The sequence below is a fragment of the Erinaceus europaeus genome, chromosome 18 (assembly GCF_950295315.1).
Source record: "Erinaceus europaeus chromosome 18, mEriEur2.1, whole genome shotgun sequence".
In the NCBI taxonomy this organism is placed as follows: domain Eukaryota; kingdom Metazoa; phylum Chordata; class Mammalia; order Eulipotyphla; family Erinaceidae; genus Erinaceus; species Erinaceus europaeus.
This window is the reverse complement of record NC_080179.1, coordinates 75,301,844-75,327,017: the sequence shown is the minus strand read 5'-3', so window position 1 is coordinate 75,327,017 and position 25,174 is coordinate 75,301,844. Positions and strand designations below refer to the sequence as shown.

Here is a 25,174-nt window from a genome sequence, read left to right as displayed (position 1 = left end):
CTCCGGAGAATCTAAACTGTTGAGTTGTGTGCTTGAGGTACCGGTGGACTTTCAGTTCAGCAGGCACCAAGAAGAATGCTTTCACACACTCCTGCTGAAAAGACAGTCCGAGACTGCTTTTATGCGGACACTCTCCTCCTATTCTGGATGTCTCGGTTTCCTCTTTAAACACACATCTGTCAGTGCAAAGGTGGAAAGGGAGGAGGAAGAAAGGAATCTTCATCTGTGTGATGGTGTTTACAGCTGAAGGCAAAATGAACAGTGGTGCAAACCAGAACCCTTTCATGATGCGCGGGAATGACTGCAGAGCTTGTGACAGTGCCCTCGGTGCCTTGCTGTTACCTAGAGTGGCACATCTGCCGCACTACGTGCCCTGGTCACATGCCCTGTTCCTACACGTCTGAGCATCAGATTCGGCACGGGCAGTACAAGAATAGGTGCACAGACAGAGAGCCGTAGGCCGTTTCTGTTGTCATCTTCTGATTTAAAGCTCATTCGTTTTCCTCTGCACCCAAGAATATGCATTTCTATCTAGAGAGTGCTGAAGAAGAAGCTACTGACATAATGATACTGTTTCAGTGAAGATGCTGCAGACAGAAAGCTGACTCAGTCATAAAGGAAGGCTGGGGAGACCACATAGCAATGTATTTTCGGAGGGCGTAGCTCAGTGGTAGAGCATGTATATTTTCTGTGTGAGGCACTGGGCTCATTTCCCCCACGGTGCACAGAAAAGAACAACAACAGGGATTGGTCATCTTACTTAGCCAGATTCACAAGAGGGCAGATATATCAAGCTTCCTAGTCTGCCTTTTCCTTCAGTTCTTCCTCAGTCTGGTTCCAAGACAGCAGTTCAAGAGACCGCATGTAGACATAAGTCCAGCAGAGAAGGAAACGTTAGGTTTTCGTTATCTTTTAAGAATCTTTTTTCAGAAGCCTCCCTGACACATTTCCCCGTGTCTCACTGATGCAGATTGTACCAGCATGTTTGCCTTACATGTTAGGTTATATTCAAAGAACTGGCAATAGACTATCCTTTCTTGATTCACACTAGGAATGTCTTCTGAGCAAAACCATGTCTCTGGCATCAAAGAGAAAAGGATGACTATTTCTCTTACAGTGGTAATTTGGGAAAAGATGTTAACATTTGAGCTGAGAATGAGTTTATCAAAGAAGCTTGAAAAACATATAAGCAAGACCATCTTTGTCTTTCATTACCTTCTCCTGGACTATAAACGTGTAAAACGGTGATTTTTGGTGTTCAGTAATGATGGTCTAGATCATTCACAATAAAAATAAATATGGCAACAAGGGCAACAAAAGCGAAAATAAATAAATTGAAAATAACAGTAATAAATAAATAAATATGGGCCAGGCGGTAGCACAGCCAGCAGAGCACACTCTTTGCCCTGGGCAGGGCCTGGCTCAAGCTCCTGGTCCCCGGCTGCAGGGAGAGTCCTTCACGAGTGGTGAAGCAGTGCCACAGATGTCTCTCTCTGCCTGAGGAGAAAGCTTTCTGGGTACCTAAGAAAAAATACAAAAAAGATTCCCTTATTAAATAAGAATGTGTATGACCGGTCCCTCTAGAGGCTTTGAGATGGCGTTATAAACTCTGATAGAGAGGCAAAAGGTCTCTATCTTCTCCTTCCCTGTCAATCTCTCTGTCTGTAACCAAAAAAGAAAGAAACTGGGGAGGGGGGTTGTAATTGCTAATATGGCTGCTGGGGGCGGGGGGTGGATTTGTCATGCAGTGATAACCCTGGTGGCAAATAGATAAATAAATGGGGCTACAGTAGCCTAGCAGGTGGCACAGTGAATTAAGCATTGGACCCTCAAGCATGAAGTCCCAAGATTAGTCCTCATCACCACACGTGCCTGTGATGCTGTCTCTTCCCTCTCTCTCGCATAAATAAATACTCCTTTAAGTAAATTAATAGGAGTGTAGATAAGCACTTAGACACTGACAGCCCTGAGTTGTTTAAACATAAAACTTACGTCACTGTTCCATGCAAAGTAAAGAATTCAGGCTGCTGCTACAGTTGATTGTCTAAGAGGGTTGAAGCAAAATGTCTGACAGTAAGACATGAACACTGAGGGAAATGATTGCTGTTAGGGTAGTTTTCAAAATAGACTGTTTGGTTTAACATAAAATGCATAACTTCAGGGCCAGGCAGTGACACACCTGGAAAAGTGCATACATTACAGTGCACAAGAACCAGGGTCCCCACCTGCAGGGGGAAAGCTTCCTGAGTGGTGAAGCAGGGCTGCAGGTGTCTCTCACTTTCCCTGTATATACCCCCTGCCCTCTTAATTTCTCCCTATCTAATAATAAATAAATAAATAAATTTTTTTACGTATATAAAAATCATAACTTCACATCAGTATTTGCACTGATGTGTTAAACCAGTAGGGAAAACATTAGCTGGTTGCTTTATATAAACTCTTCAGCCAATCACAGTTTCTCTGGTTGGTGGGCCCTATGTGCTGACTGTAGGGGCCAGGTTGACCACTCGTTGCCATGTACAAGGAAGCCCCATGAGCAGTGAAGCAGGTCTGCAGGTGTCTCTCTGTCTCTTTCCCTCTGATTCTCCCCTCTCAGTTTCTCTCTGCCCTATCAAAATATTAATAAAAATAATAAACATGTTTTTAGATTAGCCTGCAGTGTTCAACGAATGATTTTTATATAATTTATTTACCGGTGAGAGAATGAACCAGAGCATCAGTTTGGCATATGCATACCAGGAATCAGTGGACCTGCAGTTCTTTTCTTGTATAATTACAGTAGCATGCATATAGTCAATAACTAAAATCTAATCAAGTTATTAAGAAATGGGTTTACCGGGGGCTGGGCGGTGGCACACCTGGTTAAGTGCACATAGTACTATGCAGAAGGACCTCGCCCCTCTCCCCTACTTCTCAAGCAGTAAAGCAGGTCTGCAGGTGTCTATCTTTCCCTCCCTCTTTATCTACCCCTCCCCTCTCAATTTCTGTCTGTCCTTTTGAATACTATAGAAGATTTAAAAGGTGGGGCGGGGGGGGGGGGTTGGTTCACCAAATGTAATGGAAAAGAATTCTTTTGTTCAACTAAGGTAGACAATAATAGTCTTACTTTATCTTAGTTTTTAGTTTCACTTATATGGCAGATTAAATTCATATGACCCATTAGTTAAAACTGTTTGGCCTTGTGTTCCGGGAGGTGGCACAATGGATAAAGCACTGGATTCTCAAGCATGAGGTCCCAAGTTCAGTCCCCAGCAGCACATGTACCAGAGTGATGTCTGGTTCTTTCTCTCTCCTCCTATCTTTCTCATTAATAAATAAATAAATAAAATTAAAAAAAAAAACTGTTTGGCCTTATGAATTAGAGATCATAATATATTCGTGCCCTTTTTTTCCCCTTTTTTTTTTTTGCCTCTAGGGTTATCACTGGGGCTCAGTGCCAGCACTATGAATCCACTGCTCCTGGAGGCCATTTTTCCCATTTTGTTGCCCTTGTTGTGGTTGTTAGTATTGTTATAGCTGTTGTTACTGTTGGATAGGGCAAAGAGGAGTCGAGAGAGGAGGGGAAGACAGAGGAGGAAAGAAAGACAGACACCTGCAGACCTGCTTCACTGCCTGTGAAGTGACCCCCCTGCAGGTGGGGAGCCGGGGACTCGAACCAGGATCCTTAAGGCGGTCCTTGCGCTTTGCACCGTGTGCACTTGACCTGCTGCGCCCAATGTTTGTGCCCAGCCCCCAATGTTTGTGCCTTTTCACAGGAGACCAGAGTAATGCTTATTTAGCTCTGGCGTTACACAGTCCCGGCGATTGGCCCTGGCACCCCTCAGTTGCTAATCTGTATGTTATTACCTTGTAATTCAAACATACTAATTATCCTCATCATTCCCTCTCCAAATAAAAATATTTGTTGTAGGGGCCAGGCTGTGGCGCACCTGGTTGAGCGCACACATTACAGTGCACAAGGACCCGGGTTCAAGCCCCTGGTCCCCACCTGCAGGGGGAAAGCTTCCTGAGTGGTGAAGCAGGGCTGCAGGTGTCTCTCTGTCTCCCCCCCTTTCCATCTCCCCTTCCCCTCTCAATTTCTGGCAGTCTCTATCCAAAAAATAAATAAAAAAAAAATATTTATTGTTCATGATATTCAATTACAATGCATAATAGCCTGTTGAAAGCAACCAAAATGTTCAACAGTGAATAAATGATGTAGACAGATTTTTGAGGGAGGTTCTTTTTTAAAAGAGCATTTGTTATATGTGATTAATAGTGGTTTACAGAGCTATAAGATTTCAGGGACTATTTCCACACCACACCCTTTGTGGAACTGAAGTTTTGGGCTTTGGGCCTGGTACACTGTTCCTGGACCAACTGGGTTTCTTTCGTCCTTTTTACTTCAGGTGGGTTGGGGAAGAGGCATCACAGCACTGCTCCGCCATTGACAGAGCTTCCCCCAGCGCCGTGGTGTTCCCATCTGGCGCCAGGGCTCAGACCCAGCAATTTGCACATAGTAAAATGCATCCCTACTGGGTGAGCTATCTCCCAGACCCATAATGTGTGTGAGAGAACACGAGGGAGCAAAGAGAATTTTATGCCTAGACTTTCTGAAGATGTCTAACGAACATGCAAAAGAAAAGTAGTTATGAAGTATGACTTTCTGTTTTCTCAGCTCCCTCTACTGTTGTATTATGTAATGCAAAGGCACGTTCAATGTTGTCAGTAATGTATCAGGTCTAAGTCAAAATTTTCACAGAAATGTATGTAGTTCCTCAATAGTTTTACCCTTTCCTTTAGAACATTGTCAGGATCTGAGTTAACTGAGGTGTGTGTTTTGTTTTAACAGGTACTGGTCAGTGGCCTAGACCTGCAGGGCAGGCTCCTTCATCTCCTAGCTATGAAAACTCACTCCACTCCCTGGTAAGAGCTTCTGTAGAAACAGACAAGTCACCCTTATCTGATAGTTTGGAATTCCTAGGGGGCTTGGGGTGGTAGCCCCCGCCCCAGTAAATCTTGCATAACAATGCTAAAACAGGATAGCATTACACATGAATTCTTTTGCTAACAAATGGCCTGATTTAGTTGAACAATATAAGACACATTGGGTGTGCCTCTTGCCATCTGTTCTTTGAGACATCAAACTTCTGGTCCCAGAACAGCTGGCATTGAGATAGGATTGGGAGATTTTTGTTTCACTGACAGAGCTAGGGCTTAATATTTCTTTACTTTTCATTTCTGTGTATAAAAGGAAATAAAATAAAGACAAGAAAATGACTGCAACAAAAAGTTATATTTTACTTTCTTACATGCTGATACTGTACATAGTTTACTGTGTTCCCATTAAAACTTAAGACAGAATATAAATGTTTGTCATGTTATTTTCCTATAACAACCAGTGTGTTGTGCAAATTATAAAAGTAAACACGGTTTTTAACAAAGAAAGTAGAATACAGAAGCCTGTCTAGGTGTAAGGAGCTTGTGGTAGAATGTTTTAACGGCTGTTGTTTTCCATGCTCACCACAGAATGACGAAGTACTATAAAAATAAACTAAGGGTGTCTTGGTGGAACGCTAGGTTATGCTGTCATTCAGTAGTTCCAGAATGCAGATAGAAGAGTTCTTTTTCTGTGACTAACTTGACATTTAAATTAAAGTTTTCTTCTCACATTTTTCAAGCAAATATTAGCAGTGTTTGCTATTTAGACGCTAACCATATAACTTCACTGTTAAAATCCAGCCTCCTCAAACTTGAATGCAAATAGATCTTGCTGGTCTCGGCGTTAACTTCACTAACATGTTATGCTGACGTGCATATCAGCTATTCCCTCATCTCTTTTGGAGTTAAATCTTAACCTGTGCTTTGCCTCCTGTTCTGTCTTGACTTTGCCAGAAAAATCGAGTTGAGCAGCAACTTCACGAGCATTTGCAAGATGCAATGTCCTTCTTAAAGGATGTCTGTGAGGTACTATTTCTCTTAGATGGTGCCTTTTTTGTGTTTCAATCAAATATATTTTCTATTATTCCTTTAAAATCTTTAAGCATGTATAGACTGCAAAGTCTTTTAAAATCAAACGATGATCATTTCAATTTTTGTAGTATTGTTTAAGAATAGACTTCTGTTCACTTTTGTTGAGAATGATTCTTTTTTATAAGTGCTTGCTGGCATGTGCTTTATTTTAAAACTCTAATATGTTTGTGTACAAAGTATGGGTGTACCTGCAGTCAAATAATGTCCTCTCAGTTTGGTGAAAGAGCGTGTTCGGGTGTACTCAGAATTTGATAGATGTTACTGTCACCTAAAGCAAAATTCTAAGTGAAATGTGATGGATTTGAGGACTCTCTCCCAAATTACCATCATTTTCAAAGATCAGTATTAAGCTACAAGTTATCTTTGTTACCAGCTACAACTGAATATCAGATACAGTAAAAAGCCTTCACCTTTGGTAGAAACTGAAATGATGTCATGCTAGATTGGGAAATTGATTATATGAAACAGTGATTGTTTCTGAAGCTTTGTTGATTTCTCTCTCTCCCTCTCCCTCTCTCTCTCTATATATATATACACATCTCCTCTTTGTTGATTTGTAGTTCATGTAGTTGCTCTTGAAACTATAATGCATTTGCCTTGCTGCCTGGTATATATTTCAAAATAGGCAGTATGTCAGTTTGAGTGTTTTCACTGTCGCCAGCAGTAACTGCCATGCCTTCTTTCAACCCTTGCAGCAGTCTCGAATGGAGGACCGTTTAGACAGACTGGATGATGCTATCCATGTGCTGCGGAACCATGCTGTGGGACCTTCCACCAGTTTGCCTGCTGGTCACAGTGATATACACAGTTTGTTGGGACCATCCCATAATGCACCTATTGGAAGTCTCAATTCAAACTATGGTGGATCAAGCCTTGTTACAAGCAGTCGGTCTGCTCCAATGGTAAAATGATACTCATCTTTTTTATAATAACCTTAACACCTATTAGCTTGAATGTTATTATGTTTTGTTTTTTAATCATCTTTATTTATTGGATAGAGACAGCCACAAATTGAGAGGGGAGAGGGAGGGAGAGAGACAATTGCAGACTGCTTCACCACTCACAAAGCTTTCCCCTTGCAAGTAGGGACTGGGGGCTTGAACCCAGGTCTTTGTGCGCCACCACCCAGTTTGAATTGTTTTTATGAACCATTTCAGGAAGGAGAGTCCCTGTTCTTCAAAAGGAAAGAGTGGCTTTTATTTCCAACTTCACTCTCGCTTTATTGAGGAAATGTTGACTTGCAGGATTGTTACCTCAGGGATGCAACTTCACATTTCTTCCAGATGGTTGTCAGTACATCTCATCCTCCAAAAAGACTCTTTTTTTAAGGTTTTTTTTAATATTTATTTATGTATTCCCTTTTCTTGCCCTTGTTGCTTTATTGTAGTTATTATTGTTGTTATTGATGTCGTTGTTGTTGGACAGGACAGAGAGAAATGGAGAGAGGAGGGGAAGACAGAGAGGGGGAGAGAAAGATAGACACCTGCAGACCTGCTTCACCGCCTGGGAAGCGACTCCTCTGCAGGTGGGGAGCCGGGGGCTCGAACCGGGATCCTTATGCTGGTCCTTGCGCTTAAGACTCTCTTTTTAAAAAATTTTCCTGGGGCCAGGTGGTGGCGCACCTGGTTGAGCGCACATGTTACAGTGCGCAAGAACCGAGGTTCAAGCCCCTGGTCCCCCCCTGCAGGGGGGAAGCTTTGTGAGTGGTGAAACAGGGCTGCAGGGGTCTCTCTGTCTCTCTCCCTCTCTGTCCCCCCCCTCCTTGGTTTCTGGCTGTTTCTATCCAATAAATAAATAAAGATAATAATTTTTTTTTTTAAATATTCCTACTACCTAGGATGATCTCACTCATGTACGGCATATGAAAAAAGCAAGCAAGGGATCAGACAGATCTCTCTTCCTCAGTCTCTGTCTGAAGAAGTGGGTCTGAAGTGGTGAAATGCCAGTGACAAACAAACAAACAAACAAACTAGTAACACCCTGCTGTAATATGCGCACAAAGCAGAAACTTTCTACAGAAAGCATTGCAGCTTAAACATGGCTGGCTTTTTTCCAGAACTTTTTTTTCTTTTTTGCTTTGCAATTGTGTAGATAGTATGAACAGCAAAAGTGGTAAAGCAAGACTGAGTTTCAAGGATTGAGGTTTAGAAAAACTTTAATTTGGAATTAGCCTTCAAAACAGCATAAGGACTATCGGAACTGTTCATATATTCATATTTAAATTCTGTTCCCAAATAACTTAAGAATCAGAATATAACATAATTCAGTCCATGAAACGTGGTAACTACAGAGCAGCAGAGCACCTGGTAAAGTACACACGTCAGCCTGTGCCAGAACCAGGTTCAAGGCCCTGGTCTGCACATGCTGGAGGGAAGCTTCATGAGCTGTGAAGCAGCGCTGCAGGTGTCTGTCTTTTGCTTTGCCTCTCTGTCTCCCTCACCCCTCTTAATTTCTCTCTCTGTCCAAAATAAATTTTTTTTTTTTCTTGCGTTTGTCACTGGGGCTCAGGGCCAGAACCATGACTCCACTGCTCCTGGAGGATCCCCCTCCCCCCCCCTTTTGTTGCCCTTTTTTTTTTAATCATTGTTGTGGTCATTATTGTTTTTTATTGTTGGGTAGGACAGAGAGAAATGGAGAGAGAAGGGGAGACAGGGAGAGAGAAAGACACCTGCAGACCTGATTCACCACTTATGAAGCCACCCCCCACAGGTGGGAAGCCCGGGGCTCGAACCAGTATCCTTAACGGCAGTCCTTGTACTTCACGCCATGTGCACTTAACCCACTGTGCTACTGCCCAGCTCCCTGATTAAATTAAATTTTTAAAAAGTATATATGGTGACTCTCTAGAAGGCAAAAAAATTATTTTTTAAGTCTTTTTTAAAATATTTATTTTCTCTTTTGTTGCCCTTGTTTTTTTATTGTTGTTGTCGTTGTTGGATAGACCAGAGAGAAACGGAGAGAGGAGGGGAAGACAGAGAGGGGGAGAGAAAGACAGACACCTGCAGACCTGCTTCACCGCCTGGGAAGCGACTCCCCTGCAGGTGGGGAGCCGGGGGCTCGAACCGGGATCCTTGCTCTGGTCCTTGAGCTTTGCACCACCTGCGCTTAACCTGCTGCGCTACCGCCCGACTCCCAAAAAAGTAGAATTCTATAGCCATGTATATCAAAAATTCTAATTGTCTTGCATTTTTAAATCTAAATTATCTCTTAAAAGAATGAAGCTTTTTGAACCTGCTACTTAACCAGTTCCATGTGTTTCCATCTATATGGCATGCATGCTGTGAAATATTATTCTTTAAAACAGACTTACAGCTATGAGCCACGTGATCAAGGCTCAAACTCACCTGTCATCAGAATAATCAGGAGCCCCAAGTGCTGATGGCTGTTCTGTAAAATAGGATTGGTTCCAGATTTTCACGTTCACATGTCAGTCAGTCATTTATATTCATTTTGGAGCTGCTGAAATAAACATCAAACAGAGCTGTCCTGTTTCCTGAAAGTAGTGCTCTCGGAGGCATGGGCGACGCTAGAGGCCAGCATATTTAACAACCAATTTTGTTTTGCTTTGTTTTTCTTTTAATGTCAGAACATCTTGAAATTCAAACTGCTTTTGAATTAGTGTGTTTTGTTTATAGACTAAAAATGTGAGAGCAGTTAGAAATTTTTTAATTCATAGAAATACAAAGGAATAGTGTCAAATATTTGTGATAGATGTTTTTTCATGATATAACTTTTGTTGCAAGTAAATGTAGAATATCAGATTTATTATTTTGTTGATGAACTTATCCTTGAAAATCCGCATGCCCCCGGGTTTGCCTCACATGTAGCATTTGCAGTTCTTAAATTTTTATTTTTCGGGCAGGGGTAGATAGCATAATGGTTATGCAGACAGACTCCCATGCCTAAGGCTCTAAAGTCCCAGGTTCAATCTCCTGCACCACCATAAACCAGAGCTGAGCAGTGCTCTGGTGTAAATAATAATAATAATAATAATAAATAATTATCTTTCTTTCGTTTATATTTTTTATTGGGGGGATTAGTGGTTTACAGTCAGTACAATTATTAATACATGGGTAAAGTTCCTCAGTTTTCTACAAAACACTCTCAGCCTAGCCTAAAAGGACCTGAAAGAGCCCCCCTTCTCCCCAGAGCACTCTGCTTTAGAGCAGTACATCAAACCCAGTCCGAGCTCCACATTGTGTTTCCTCTTTCTGTTCTTATTTCTCAACTTGTGAGCATCATGAGATCATGCCATATACTATAGTTCTTATTCTTCACCTTTCAATCTTTTAACATATTTTTAAGACTTCATTTGATCAAGTCTTTTTATTAGTGACTCAATACTGCTATATAAAGTTCTGAGATAACAGGCATAATCCCACACCTTTCCCACCACCAGAGTTCTGTGTCCCCATTCCCTCTATTGGAAATTGTAGTTGTTCTCCAAAGGTCACAGATTTGGGTTGACTAATTATATATAATATCTGTTATTATTTTAACCATTCATTGGCATATTGGGGAGACAGCATAATGGTTATGCAAAAGACTTTCTCTTTTTAATTTTTTACTATTTTTTTAAATTTATAAAATGGAAACATTGACAAGACCATAGGATAAGAGGGGTACATTTCCACACATTGCCCACCCCCAGATCTCCATATCCCATGCCCTCCCCTGATAGCTTTCCTATTCTTTATCCCTCTGGGAGTATGGACCCAGGATCATTGTGGGGTGCAGAAAGTGGAAGGTCTGGCTTCTGTAACTGCTTCCCCGCTGAACATGGGCATTGGCAGGTGGATCCATACTCCCGGCCTGCCTCTCTCTTTCCCTAGTGGGGCGGGGCTCTGGGGAGGCAGGGCTCCAAGACACATGGTGGGGTTCTCTGCCCAAGGAAGTCGGGTTGGCATCATGGTAGCATCTGGAACCTGGTGGCTAAAAAAGAATTAAGATATAATGCAGAACAAATTGTTGACTAATCGTGAACCTAAAGGCATGAATATTGCAGATGAAGATTTGGGGTCTCCGTTTTGGAAAAAGCTAGTGGGTCTGTTTTCGGTATATTCCAGAAGGCCCATGACTTCACTAGTTTTTGCCCGAGCCTGACAGCTAATATGCAGGTGGACACAGGTTATTGTCTGGGGAGATGGTGTCATAGTTGGAAAAAGGACTAGAAAGCTGGATCAGGGAAGAGAGTAGCTCCCTAATATGGGGAAAGTATATAAATATTGCTGACTGTAAACCCCACTGGTTTGATCTGGGGCCCATACTCAGCACAGGAGCCTGTGTGACCTCTGCATCCCTGTAGGTCTGAGCTCACATTCTGTGGTCACAGCTAGGCACATTCCAGGCTGCACTAATTTCAGGACCCATCTTCCTTGGGTAGTAGTTACAGAATGTTGTCCAAACCTCCCTTTGGAGAATGGAACAGTCCCTACCATTGTTAATCTACATTGAGGGTCCAAAAAAGGGGTCCATTATGTTGTTCCTGATGGAGATGACCGGTGACAGTGGTGAGAGGGATCTGTTAGAAGTCTAGGCCCATCATGTCTGTGTCCTGTGTCCCTGACTAGGGCCCCAGGAGATGGCGTGGCCTGGTAGTGACTAGAGAGTCATCGTTGAAGTGTGCCGGTCTCTTGCCCTTATTCAGCTGCAAAAGACTATATATATATATATAACTTATTCCCTTTTGTTGCCCTTGTTATATTGTTGTAGTTATCGTTGTTGTTATTGATGTTGTCATTGATAGATAGGACAGAGAGAAATGGAGAGGGGGAGAGAAAGACAGACACCTGCAGACCTGCTTCACCGCCTGTGAAGCGACTCCTCTGCAGGTGGGGAGCCGGGGCTCGAACCGGGATCCTTAAACCGGTCTTTGCGCTTTGCACCACCTGCGTTCAACCCGCTGCGCTACCACCCGACTCGCAGCAAAAGACTTTCATGCCTGAGGCTCTGAGGTTCAACCGCCTGCGCCACCATAAACCAGAGCTGAGCAGTATTCTAGTCTCTGTGTGTGTGTATGTTTCTTTATCTCTCTCATTAAAAGAAAGGAAACATTTAAAATTTTTGGTTCGTGTTAACCTTTTTTAATTTATTGGACAGAGACAGCCAGAAATTGAGAGGGGAAGGGAAGAGAGGCAGACAGATACCTGTAGCACTACTTCACCACTCATGAAGCTTTTTTCAAGACAAGGGGCTTGAACCCAGGTTCTCTTGCATGGTGAGGTGTGCTCTCTACCAGGTGAACCACTATCTGGTGACCTTTTCCTGACCTCTATAATAGTTTCTCTTTATTCACTTAATGCAAATATGTGACTTACACGCTAGTAGACATATCAGGACAGAGCATTAAAGTTTCTGAACACAGAGCAGGGTTTGCATCTGAGAGGTGGTGCAGTGGACAGAACACTAAAACCTGAAAAAGCAGGACTTGTAGAAACACTGAAATGTTAGCATCAGACTTCAGTTTTTCTCATGTATTTATTGACAATGAACTCTTGGAATAAACTGCTGACAGGAATAACGACTGGCATTATGTGGAAAAGTGAAACAGAGTAACTCCTATAATGAGGTCCCCAGCAGTGTCAAGTCACTGTGCACCACATCTGCTTATGACCTTATATCTGAAATGCCAAAAGCCAGTGTCCCTGGAGAGCTCAGCTCATTATAGAGCCAGGAAATAGCTCACCCACAGGAATACGCACCTTACTATGAGCAGGGACCCGGGTTTGAGTCCCTGGCCACTACATGGGAGCAGCATCAGGAGTGCTGGCTCAGTGCAATGGTGTGGCCTCTCTCTCTCTCTCTCTCTCTCTCTCTCTCTCTCTCTCTCCCCCTCTATGTTTCTCAGTCTTTAAACAAAAGAACCTGCCGGGAACAATAGAGTCGTGCCGATGCCAGGCTGCAGCTAAAACTCTGGCAGGAAGGAACGTCAAACTTAGTTATTCCTCAGATGGATTCAGCTCAGGTCAGATGAAGATTTGTTTTCTATTAGCAGAAACCGTGACAATTTTTAAATTACTTTTTTTGTGACACAGGATAAAATTCCATCTATGAAGTCTTTTGATTTATTATACACATCTTGAGATATTTTAATCCAGATCTTTTCTTAATTTCTTTTTTTGGGGGGGGTGGTTTCTGCGTGTTTTTGTTTGTTTGTTTGCTTTTGTTGTTATTTAAGCTGTCCTTGGAGATGTGTGCCACTCTTACATAAAAGCAGGATAAATAATGTAAAATTCTCAGATTTACATAACTTTAAGAATAAAAATTCTGGAGACAGGCTGTGGCATACCTGGTTAAATATACATGTTAGCACGCTCAAGGACCTTAGTTCGAGCCCCCACTCCCCCCCACCTGCGGGGTGGGAGGGGGAACCTTTCGCTAGTGGTGAACCAGGTCTGCAGGTGTCGCTGTCTTTCTCCCTATCTCCCCTTCTCAGTTGCTCTCTGTCCCTAGTCAATCAAAAAAAAAAAAAAAAATAGGGGAAAAAGAAAGGAAGAATTGGCTGCTGGGAGCAGTGGCTTCATAGTGCCAGTACTGAGCCCCATCAATGACCTTGGTAGCAATAAAATAAATAAATAAATACAAAGAAGGAGAAAGAGACGAGAAATGACCATTAGGAGTGGTGGACTTACTGTGCAGGCACAGAGCACCCAACAGTAACCTTCATGGCAATAGCTAAATAAATAAATCCTAAAGCATTTAGAGAAAATAAGAGACTACGTTTAGGTTGTTAAATTGGAAATGGCAAGTGTGGTAATACTGTGCTTGAAGCTAATGCTTTTGTAACTTTCAAGATAAGCTTAAGCTCATTTTACCTTCTGTTTGGTCAGTTATTAGAACGAGCTTTATTTTACTACTTTCTTTTTTTAAGACAGAAGGAAAACAAAGAGAGTGAAAGAGACCACAGCACTTCATTGTGGTAGAGGGTGACCTGAGGCCTGGGTCACACACATAACAAACAGCCTGCTATCCACGTGAGCTATTTTGCTGTCTTCAAGCTTTTTAAGTATATTATAATGCTGCTAATGGATTTTGCTACCATCTTTAAGTTCAAAACTGCTCTAGATATTAATTTTTTTTTGTTAGCCATATGAATTATATAGGCTTCAAGTATAAAAGCTTTCTCCAGGTCAAATATATCCAGTACTTAGAAATCTGTCTGTCCCCAGTCTGTAGATTAATACTGCTTAAATCATCGGTTCAGTGAACAGTAAAATGGAACATTACTAGCATAAAGTCCTGAATCAGAGAGGAATTCATACAGAATATTTTTTCAGTCTTTTCCTTAATTTACAAGACCTCTCACTCATCAGCTAGGTTTTACATTTTTCATCTGATGCACTTCCACAAGTGTAAGACCATACAGAATTTTCAACATTCCAAATCCGGGAAGATGGTAACATGATGGGGTGAGCCGAGCCTTTCATCCTAAAATAAAGCTCTTCTTAATCATAGAGATTCAGACTATAGCAAGTTAGGGTTTGCTTGGCCTTGACCCTCCTCCCCACCAAGCTGACTGTCAGCTGTATGCTAACTAGGTGAACAATTAAACTGGGTCCTATCTGGCAGGCCCCACAGGCTCTGAGCTCAGACAAAGAACTGTTTATACACCTGTTGTGTGTGTGGACAGAGCCATTTGAATGGGTAGCTGCAGATTAAAGGAAGGATGTGGGGGTTGGGGTGACCAGAGGTTAAAGAGAACTATAAAAACTGTGAAAGTCAAATTCTCCAGAAAATTGTATGAGGGCCATTTGCAAGGGGAATCAGGTTACAAAGAAAAAGTTCCTGGTAACTTCATTAGCATTAAAAACTCCAGACTTAAAGGGTTTGTTTTTCCCTTGTCTGAGGCCATTCTTTTTCTAAAGCTTTAGTTTTGTTTTTGTTTGGTTGGTTGGTAGGTTTTTTGTTGTTTTTTTCATCAATAGCTAATGGTGTAGGTTGATGTGAGAAAATACTTGTTATATTCCATTAGAACAAATATACTTACTGACATTTATTTCCCAAAACAAATTGCACAGCCTTTCGATTTTCCTTTCAGGGAAAGGAAAAAAATTCCAAAGGTTGATTGCTTAAAATGATCCTTAGTCTGTCAAGCCTTTAACCAGAAAAGCAGTTATAGAACATTTTTATCGGTTGAGATTCAGAAAATGGAACAGTTGTATTGAGAAAATTACAAATACAAGCTCAGTTACTGCCTAATATCGTAACGGCCGCATGATCAGTTTCATGTGTGTAATACGCGTAATTGTTTTCCTGTCCTCACCCCCCAGCACTGCTCAGCTCTGACTGACTGTGATATGGGCATGGAGCCTGGGACCTTGAAGACTCAGGCATGAAAATCTTTTCTAACTATTGTGCTATATTCCTAGCCTCCTTTTAATTTTTAAGGTGTCTAAGATTTTAAATGTCAAGGTACCTTTATTTCCTATTAAATTATATGGTATAATAGATCAGAATACAAGTGCATGTTATCGAGATCATAAAAAGTTTTGTTTTAGATCCACATTATTGTGAACACGGCAGCCTCAGCTTTCCCTTTGCTACGTTAACCAGTCAGAGTTGTACTAGAGGAATTGATCTGATAGGCCTGGGCTTCTGAGGGCCCAAGCAATTTGCAGCTCTCTGACATCATGTCATGTCTACTTTAACAGTGATATTTTTGAACTGGCCTTCTCCTTAGATCTCTGAGTTGTTCACATCTAGCAAAAAAGCACCCTGCCTGTGTGTGAAAGAATAACCGTAATCCAGACGCTCTGGAGGCAGGGGCATCACAAAACCTGCATCTTCCTTGAGTCGACGTTTCACGACGTAGTGCTTTTTACTAGTTCTTCAGAGGTTCCTTAAGGTTTCGTATGTGTGTTGTCTTGTTTTGGTGGATGGCTGTGTTTGGTGAGTGAGGAAGGATAGAAAGACACAGACGAGGGGCCAAGTGGTCGTGCACTTGGTTAAGCACACACATTGCAGTGTGCAAGGGCCCAAGTTCAAGCCCCTGGTCCCCACCTGTAGGGAAAAAGCTTCATGGGTGGTGAACAGGTCTGCAGGTGTCTCTCTGTCTCTTTCCCTGTCTCTGTCCCCTCTCCCCCCTCAATTTTTCTCTGGCTTTATCCAATTTAAAGAAAAAGAAAGGAAAGGAAGAAGGGAAGAAAAGACAGACAGACAAGATTTCATAGTAAAAAGGGAATAGAAGTCAGCTTTTTAAAAAAGTAATATTTATTCCCTTTCGTTGCCCTTGTTCTTTTATTGTTGCTATTGTTGTTGTTATTGATGTCGTTGTTGTTGGATAGGGCAGAGAGAAATGGAGAGAGGAGGAAAGACCTGCTTCACCGCCTGTGAAGTGACCTCCCTGCAGGTGGAGAGCCAGGGGCTCGAACCGGGATCCTTATGCGGGAGAAGTCAGCTTTGAAGGGGCAGGAAGTGCACACATGTTACACAAGGACCCAGTTTCAAGCCCCTGTCCCCCACCTGCAAAGGGGGAAGTTTGAGAAGTGGTAAACTAAGTCTGCAGATGTCTTTCTCCTTCCCTGTCTCCCCCGGCCCTCTCAATTTCTCTCTGTCCTATCAAATAAAAAGGAAGCGGGCACGGGGGCACCAGGAGTGGCAGATGCAGGCTCCGAGCCCCAGCAATAACCTTAGTGGCAATAAAAATCTTTTAAATCTGTTTTAAGTTTATGTGAGCCCTTTCCAGCTCTAATACCATGCATGGTGAAATCCTGTGGGAAAGAAAAATGTGGCATATGGTCAAGGAGATGATTCAGTGGGTTAGGATAGCAGCTTAACATGTTTGAGGCCCCGGAGGGCCCCAGGTTCAATCCCCAATACCACCGTAAGCCAAAGCTGAGAGGTACTCTAATATATACCATTCTCCCTTTTTTTTTTTTTCTTTCTCTCTGTCATAAAGATAATCTTAACTAAATCTTTACTAAAGAAAGAAACAGTCTATAGTCGGTGCTTGACCTGTCAAGTGCTACAAACTAGTCTTCAGTAATGACTAATCTTTAGATAATTGTATGGATTGTTGTGGAATTCGTCAATTAATTATCAGTTGTTAATACGTCAGAGTGCTTTGCGAAGCAAGTCTGCTGCTGTCCGTTGGATCCCGAGCACACAGAGTACACACGCGCTATGGTTATTCCCTCTCCCTCCCTCTCCTTCCCCCCCCCCAGATGAAACTATATCATAGACAGTAAATAAAATTAATCTTTTAATATTTCAAAGAGTAAAGATACAGGACAACAGACATTTCTTAAAATGTGTGCTGAAAACCTAATAATCTTCTAATCAGATCCACTATTAATGGCCTACATTGCCTAAAACTTTGCTAGTCTAGTCAAAGGATTTATTGAAAACCAGCACCTCCCTCATTGTCTAACTCTAAGCAATCAACGATTTAATCTTAATCTTCTAGTCAACGTGTCTGTTGTTATTCTGTTATAAAGCTTCATTTGCAACCATTTTTTTCTCAAGATACCACAATAGCTTAGTGTCTGTGTGCCTTACTCTCCCATTTCAGTTTAGTTTGATTAAAACTGAAAATAAAAATATGTGACTTTTTTACTGCCTGGCAGTGCATACTTTAAAGTTACTTTGCTTTCTAATGCTTTTGCAGCTCTTAATTTTTTTTCTTTATTGGGGGGAGGGGATTAATGATTTACAGTCGATAGTCAAATACAGTAGTTTGTACATGTGTAATATTTCTCAGTTTTCCACATAACAATTCAACCCCCTCTAAGTTCTCCTCTGCCTTCACAGTCCAGGGCCCAACACTCCTCCCTCCACCCAGAGTCTTTTACTTTGGTTCAATACACCACCTTAAAAATTTTAAGGGAGGCAGAGGAAGAGGGAAAAAAAAAAAGGCACTTTGATATGGTAAAATATAAATACATGCTACAACTTGAAATGTAAGGTTTTCTTTTTGCAAATGTGCACATACCCAGTGTGTTTACATTCTGTAGGGACTGATCTTTTAGATTGAATGAAATAAGTTTACTAACAGAACACATGCATGTGTTGCGAAAATCATGATGCATTTTTGCGTAGGAAAGTACTTCACGACTTTTCCACTGACACACTCTAGATTGCTCTATACCGGCTCATTTGGTTTTCTCAGTGATCCTTTGTGGAATACAAACTTTGAAAAACTAGGAGTCCTTTTATTAATATTTTTACTCAGAAGTACTACTAGTATAAAATATTTTTAAATTCTCACCCCTCAAAAAAGTTGTTAAGTCATAAGTGATACTGATTTTACCTGTAAACACAATAAAAATAATTTAAATTTATTGCCTCTGAACTAATTGGGATACTTTTTTAAAAACTTTAGGTCGGATCTCATCGAGAAGATACAGTCAATCTCAATGGCAATCACTCAGTCCTGTCCAGTACAGTTACTGCTTCCAGCACAGACCTGAGCCATAAAACACAAGAAAATTACAGAGGTAACTATCCTGGTCGACATTCGGAAGTAAACTGATATCATGTGGAACTCTTTGTCACCAGCGTACTGACACCTGTGAGGGAGGAGTCACCTGAGGCCGGGGCGTTCTAAGTAGTGGTGCCACTGCCTGAGGACAGAGGACGCTATTGAGGCTTCAGTCAGCCCTTTGCCAAGGACACTTATTTATACTGATGGGAACCACATGCAAGCTGTTGTTTCTCATTGACTGGTCATCTTCTTAACTGCTTCTGTCACCTGTTCTTAGTAACTTCTTCATCATGATCTCTGCAAGTCAGTAAAAGTGTTATTTCTGACGCAGCAGTGCTCCAACAGCATGAGCTCGGCCAGTAGTGTTATACCCTAACCTCCACCTCCTCCCCCTCCTCCTCCTCCTCCTCCTCCTCCTCCCCCTCCTCCTCCTCCTCCTTCCTCCTCCTCCTCCTCCTCCTCCTCGTTCTCCTCCTCTTCCTCCTCCTCCACCTCCTCCTCCTCCACCTCCTCCTCCCCCTCCTCCTCCTCCTCCACCTCCTCCTCCTCCCCCTCCTCCACCTCCTCCTCCTCCCCTCCTCCTCCTCCTCCTCCACCTCCTCCTCCTCCCCTCCTCCTCCTCCCCCTCCTCCTCCTCCCCTCCTCCACCTCCTCCCCCTCCTCCTCCTCCTCCTCCTCCTCCTCCTCCCCCTCCTCCTCCTCCTCCTCCCCCTCCTCCTCCTCCTCCTCCACCTCCTCCTCCCCCTCCTCCTCCTCCTCCTCCTCCCCCTCCTCCTCCCCTCCTCCTCCTCCCCCTCCTCCTCCTCCCCCTCCTCCTCCTCCCCCTCCTCCTCCTTCTCCTCTCCTCCTCCTCCTCCTCCCCCTCCTCCTCCTCCTCCTCCTCCTCGTTCTCCTCCTCCTCCTCCTCCTCCTCCTCGTTCTCCTCCTCCTCCCCCTCCCCCTCCTCCCTCCTCCTCCTCCCTTCCTCTTCTTCCTCCTTCCTTCTTCTTCCTTCTCCTTCTCCTTCTCCTTCTCCTTCTCCTTCTCCTTCTGTTTGCCCTTCTTCCGTAGCCAGTCAACAGGTCAGGGTGAAAGCTGTCAGGAGCTGCTTGTTGCTGGCTTTGAAAGGGACTGGGATCCATGTGGATTCAGCCGACCAGGAAGGGTCGTCAGTCTCCCCAGTGCATGGGTCCTCACGGGATGCACCACGGGAAGGTCGATCCAGTGCATCCCTTGGCCAGTAGTGTTATACCCTAACATTGACGTGGCGGGAAAGATGGGCTCTTTGCCAGCTGTGCAAACTTGCATGCCCCTCACAGATATGTGTTAGGTTGGGGGGCTTTTCACTTCCCTCCCACATCCCAAAGATGCTGGATGGATGTCCTGTCCAGGGCCGGTCCTCTCTGTATGCCATGAGCTACGAGAACAGCCTCCAGTCATTCAAGACATGGAACTGGAGCGAGCAGGTTGGGAAACGAGAGCAGGAATGAGTACACAAAAACAATGCTTGGATGTCAGAAACATTTTGATACTCGGCTTGCAAGTTTGTTGATGTTTACCTGACCGGAAATACACCTTAGGAACTTAAGTAGCTTATGGAAAAATTGGTCTGATTATATGTCATGCTGTTTAAAGTGGCAGTTTCCAAGAACTTTTTAGACAACATCAAGTGAGGACTTAATATTTCTTGAGAACTCTGAATAATAGTAGATGTTGTTTAGGAAATTATAGTTTAGTCAGAAATTAAAGGCTATTGTAAATAAATAAAAACATGTAAATAAGGTAAAGTTTTGCCAGTTACATTTAGCCGTGGCACCTACCTTGTTGATTCAGAAGATGTTGAGGCTCAGTTCCTTTATCATGGCAGCGTTTTAGAAGTCGGCTTCTCAAATGCAATACGCTTCTCATAGGAGCTTTAGTTGTGCTCAGCAGTACCTGAAGGGCTAGGGAGATGGGTCGGTGTGTAGAACACAGGCCGTCTGTGCCCTGCGTGCTTTTCCCAGCACCACATGGGAGCGCCCAAACTAGTAACAGGTAGAATGCTTTGTGGGCGGTGGATGAGTGCTTAGTGTCCCTTATCTCATCCCTCTCTCCACTCTCTGCCATCTCTTATTTAAAATAGTCAAGGATAGAGTGCAGTGGTTTGTGCAATAGACTTGCATATCTGGGGCTCCGACGATATCAGACTCAGTCCCTGGCACTACCATCAACTCGGGTGAACAGTGCTGTGAAGTTTACCTGCCTCTGTTTCTCTGTGTATCTCATTTAAAATACGATGAAATCTTTAAAAATCCACCAAATTGGTGGTGAGGTGAGGGAGCCAGGAAATGTTTCATTTCAGAGCACGTACGTGCTGTGTGTGTGAGATGCTCCGTTCAACCCCCAGCACTGCGTTAAGAAAGAAGTGTAGACATGGCTAGAGGAGCTAGCTTGTGAACCATGCCCAAGACATTGCAGCAGCCACAGCACCACACGGCTCTTTCTCTTCAGTGTCAGTGAGCATTAGCTTGGCCATTAGGTCGACTGTGCTTCTCAGAGCAGATGCTGTAAAAATCTTTGCTCACAGCCCATAAGGTTGTGGCAGGGACTGGGTGCCTGATCTCATGCGTGAGCTCCCAGACTACATCCCTGTCATCACGTGTGTCAGGGTAGCATGCTGGTTCTCTCTCTTCCTCTCCTACTGGTAAATAAGGAGATATTTCAGGTCATTTGCTCTAAAGTTCATGCACATGTTTTATACTTTCTTATATAGTCAGGTTTTATCATAAGCTTGTAGAATTAAAACTATTCCCTATCTAGAAAGCTTCTTAGAGGGTCTGGGTGGTGGCGCACCTGGCTAAGTGTGTTACGGCACGCAAGGACTCAGGTTCAAGCCCTCAGTACCCACCTGTGGGGAAAAAGCTTTTCACAAGTGGTAAAATAGTGCTGCAGGTTGGCAAGTCTGTCTCTCTCTCTCTCTCTCTCTCTCTCTCTCTCTCTCTCTCTCTCTCTCTTTTCACCCTCGCCCTCTCCCTCTCTTCCCGTCTCTATCCCTCTCTATCTCTCTTTTGCCTCTCAATTTCTCCCTGTCTCTATCCAAAATAAAACATAAATAAATAAAAGAAGAAGAAAAGAAAGCTTCATACTGTCTGAGTCATGAAATATAAGTCAGTCTGGACATTAATTTGATTTCTTTTTGTCTTTGTCAGGTGGCCTGCAGAGTCAGTCAGGAGCTGTTGTTCCAACCGAAATAAAGACTGAAAACAAAGAGAAAGATGAAGGCCTTCACGAACCTCCCTCATCAGATGACATGAAGTCAGATGATGAATCTTCCCAAAAAGATATTAAGGTTTCTTCTAGAGGCAGAACAAGGTATTTACTATCATCCGGGGTTTCTGCTCGTGGGTCAGGGGTCATGGGTGGGAATCTTGGCAGACTGAAGGGCATCCTGCATTTCTGAGGTTGGGTGTTGGAATATCGTGTTGGGCCTTGACTGCTGCGATCTCTTTTAATTCTCACCGAATCTCTAAATGGGAGGCACACGGCACTGGCCTGATAATGGTGTTTTCCACCGTAGCACACAGTTCCACCTTTCCCTCAACACTGGCAGTTTTCTGAGACAGTTTGAGAACAAAACAGCTGAGTGAAACTGTGTTTTATAGACATTCAGACTTTCCATCATCAAGTGTTTTATATAATAATTTAGGACTTAAGTGTGTAATAAGATTGTTACATGATTTAAATAAGGTGTCACTGTTTTTTAAGTCCAGAAGATTCTGGTGAGTAGTTACATTTGGAAACATTTGGGCAAGGAGATCTACAAAGGTTCTTGTGAAGTCAAAGCGCTAGTGATTCTCTCTTATTAAAAGAATGATTTGATGCTACTCTCTACAGTTAGAGAGGACGAAAGCATTGCTGTGGTCCAGCAGGTGGCGCACTGATGGAGCACTAGCCTCTCCTGAGTTCAGTGCCCAGCAGCACATGTGCCGGAGTGATGCCTGCTGCTTTCTCCTTAGTCAATAAATAAGATCTTTTTTAAAAAGAAGAAGAAGAGAAAGAAACTATTGCAAACTTAGTCTCTGTGAAGGTTCTTGACGTACCAAACATCATTATTTTCTTACTAGTAAGACCTTCAGGACTACCTATTTTAGGGTTAGGGTCTTTTGTTTGTTTTTGCCTCCAGGGTTGTCAGTAGGGCTGTATGCCTGCATTACTAATACTTTGCTCTTGCGGCCATTCTGTTTTATTTATGTATTTATTTATTTATTTATTTTTGATAGGAGAGAAATTGAGAGGGAAGGGGGAGACAGAGGGAGAAAGACAGAGACACCTGGAGACCTGGCTTCACTACTTGTGAAGCGACCCCCCTGCGGGTGGGGAGCCGGGGACTCAAACTCGAACCGGGATCCTTAACGCCGGTCCTTGGGCTTTGTGCCACATGCGCTTAACCTGCTGCGCTGCTGCCCAACTCCCTGCTGTGGCTTTTCATACCTGCACAGCTACTCTACTCTCAGTGTCCCCTGTTTTCTTCCCCCTCTCTTTTTCTTTCTTTTAATAAACATTTTACTTATTTATTGATGAGAATGCTAGGAGAGAGAAAGAACTGGACATCACTCTGGTCCATGTGCTGCCAGGAATTGAACCCACAATCTCATGCTTGAGAGTCCAGTGCCTCATCCACTGCACCATCTCCCGGACCACTCCCCCTCTCTTATTTCTCTTATTCTCCAGAGAAAAATAGAGAGAAGGAAGGGGGGGGGAGCGCCAGAGCCACAGACACCTGCAGCACTACCCCGCTGCTCCTGAAGCTTCCTCCCCCAAGGGAAGGGGGGGTTTGAACTTGTGTCCTTGCTCATGGAAACGTGCCGTATTGAATGCCACTACCCAGTCAGTCGTGCTTTAAAATCACCTCCACGGTAATGAGTGATACTGCTCTCTGGAACAAAAAGTAATCTTTTTCTGAGTTACTTGTCATTTCTGTGCCCTAAATTTTCCTCACACCTCCCTGCGAGGTGACTGACAAAATACATTTAGACAAAATAGAGTGTCAGGGCAGTGCTTCTCAAACCTTGATGTGTACATGAACCCGCAAGGACGCTAGTATAATGCCGCTCATGATTCATCAGCTCTGCAGTAGGACCTGTGATTCTGTCTTTTTCACAAACTCCCCATGCTAACGCTACCGATCAGGGGAAAAAAATGCACTTTAAGATAGTGCGAGTGCAGCTCCATACGTCAGTAACATACGTGCATATTGACAGACAGATCGCAAAGAAATTGTGTTCAGTGAAGCTGTTTTGTTTGGTAAGATTTGTTGGTGATCTTCATCTCCAGACTTCTAATCTTACACAATGAGCACATCTCATTTCATAGGGAAGCTGACGGATGTTCTCCCTTCTCTGTGTTACAGCAGCACCAATGAAGACGAGGATCTGAACCCGGAGCAGAAGATAGAAAGGGAGAAAGAAAGGCGGATGGCCAACAACGCCAGGGAGCGCTTGCGCGTGAGGGATATCAATGAGGCGTTCAAAGAGCTCGGGCGGATGTGTCAGCTTCATTTAAAGAGCGAGAAGCCCCAGACAAAACTCCTCATTCTCCATCAGGCCGTGGCCGTCATCCTCAGTCTAGAGCAGCAGGTCCGAGGTGAGTGCGGTCAGCCTGCACACGCGGCCCTTCTGTGCACACTTCTGCCGCTTGCTATTGCCGCCAAGGTTTCCGTTGGCCGCTCACGTAGCAGTATGTGCGCTCAGTGCTCCGCACAGGCCAGTAGAGAGGGAGCTTGAGAGGCAGAGCGGAGGGCGGCTCCCTGTACCCGCTGCTCAGCCTGAGTCGGCTGCGCCCCTTGTTTTTGGTGGGGCTGAGGCACAGCCACCTTCACTTCCCTTCCACGTCTCCTGGCTTTTTCCTCTCTCTCTTTTTTTATGGGCGTCCTGTACACTCGTGTCAGGAAGATCTCCGGGTCTTCTTGTTGACCCCTGATTAGGAATGCCGTGAGCTTCTGGGACTGAGAAGTAAGTACAGGCAGGCTTCCGTGTCTGTGAGGCAAAAGTGTGGTTTGTGCAGACACCCCACTGCTGACTTAGATGACTCCGTCTGCCCTGTCATGTCTGTAAGGAGCTTGAAGCGGCTTTGAAACGCCCCTCTTGACGCCCACCCTTAGGACACATCTCTTGTATCCCAACCAGCTTTGTGCCTGACCCTGGGCTGTCTGTCAGTTAGCTCAGGCTTCCTGCCCTTGAGAGCTTCTGTGTCAAGCTTGCTCTTTGCATAGGCCTGTGTATCTTCTCTAAAGTTATTAGTGGTTTATCCTCACCTTTTTTTTTTTTTTAGCAAGAAATTTATAGATATGACCTGGGTTCCAGATCCTACTTCTCATCTTTCTTTACAGAGAGCTAGTCTGTCTTATTTGTTGAATAATTATATGGGATTTTTATTTAAAGAAAGTTTAAAAAGCTACAAGTAGACATGTGCCTGAAAACTATAAACCATTTATCTCAGCACTGGTTACAGAATGAATCCTGCACAAAAACCAGAATTCGAGAACTTGAACACATCATATATTTATATGATTCACTTAGCCTTCTTCCAGTATAGTTAATGATTAAGAATCACGAATAGGGAGTCCGGCGGTGGCGCAGCGGGTTAAGCGCACGTGGCGCAAATCGCCAGGACCGGCGTAAGGATCCCAGTTCGAGCCCCCGGCTCCCCACCTGCAGGGGAGTCGCTTCACAGGCGGTGAAGCAGGTCTGCAGGTGTCTTTCTCTCCCCCCTCTCTGTCTTCCC

The 25,174-nt window shown here is 43.6% G+C and overlaps 1 protein-coding gene across 5 annotated transcripts in view; it reads left to right on the top strand.

Annotated features, from left to right (window-relative positions):
• Window positions 1–25,174, top strand: part of TCF12 (transcription factor 12) — a 296,687-nt gene that overhangs the window by 258,251 nt on the left and 13,262 nt on the right. For 3 of the 5 annotated variants that reach the window (XM_060178210.1, XM_060178214.1, XM_060178212.1), the window contains 6 exons: window positions 4,832–4,905; window positions 5,875–5,946; window positions 6,708–6,914; window positions 18,332–18,446; window positions 21,601–21,763; window positions 23,802–24,034. In XM_060178210.1, coding sequence (XP_060034193.1) covers window positions 4,832–4,905; window positions 5,875–5,946; window positions 6,708–6,914; window positions 18,332–18,446; window positions 21,601–21,763; window positions 23,802–24,034 — 864 coding nt within the window. The remainder of the gene's footprint in view (window positions 1–4,831; window positions 4,906–5,874; window positions 5,947–6,707; window positions 6,915–18,331; window positions 18,447–21,600; window positions 21,764–23,801; window positions 24,035–25,174) is intronic. The other 2 variants (XM_060178211.1, XM_060178213.1) reach the window with 1 other exon arrangement.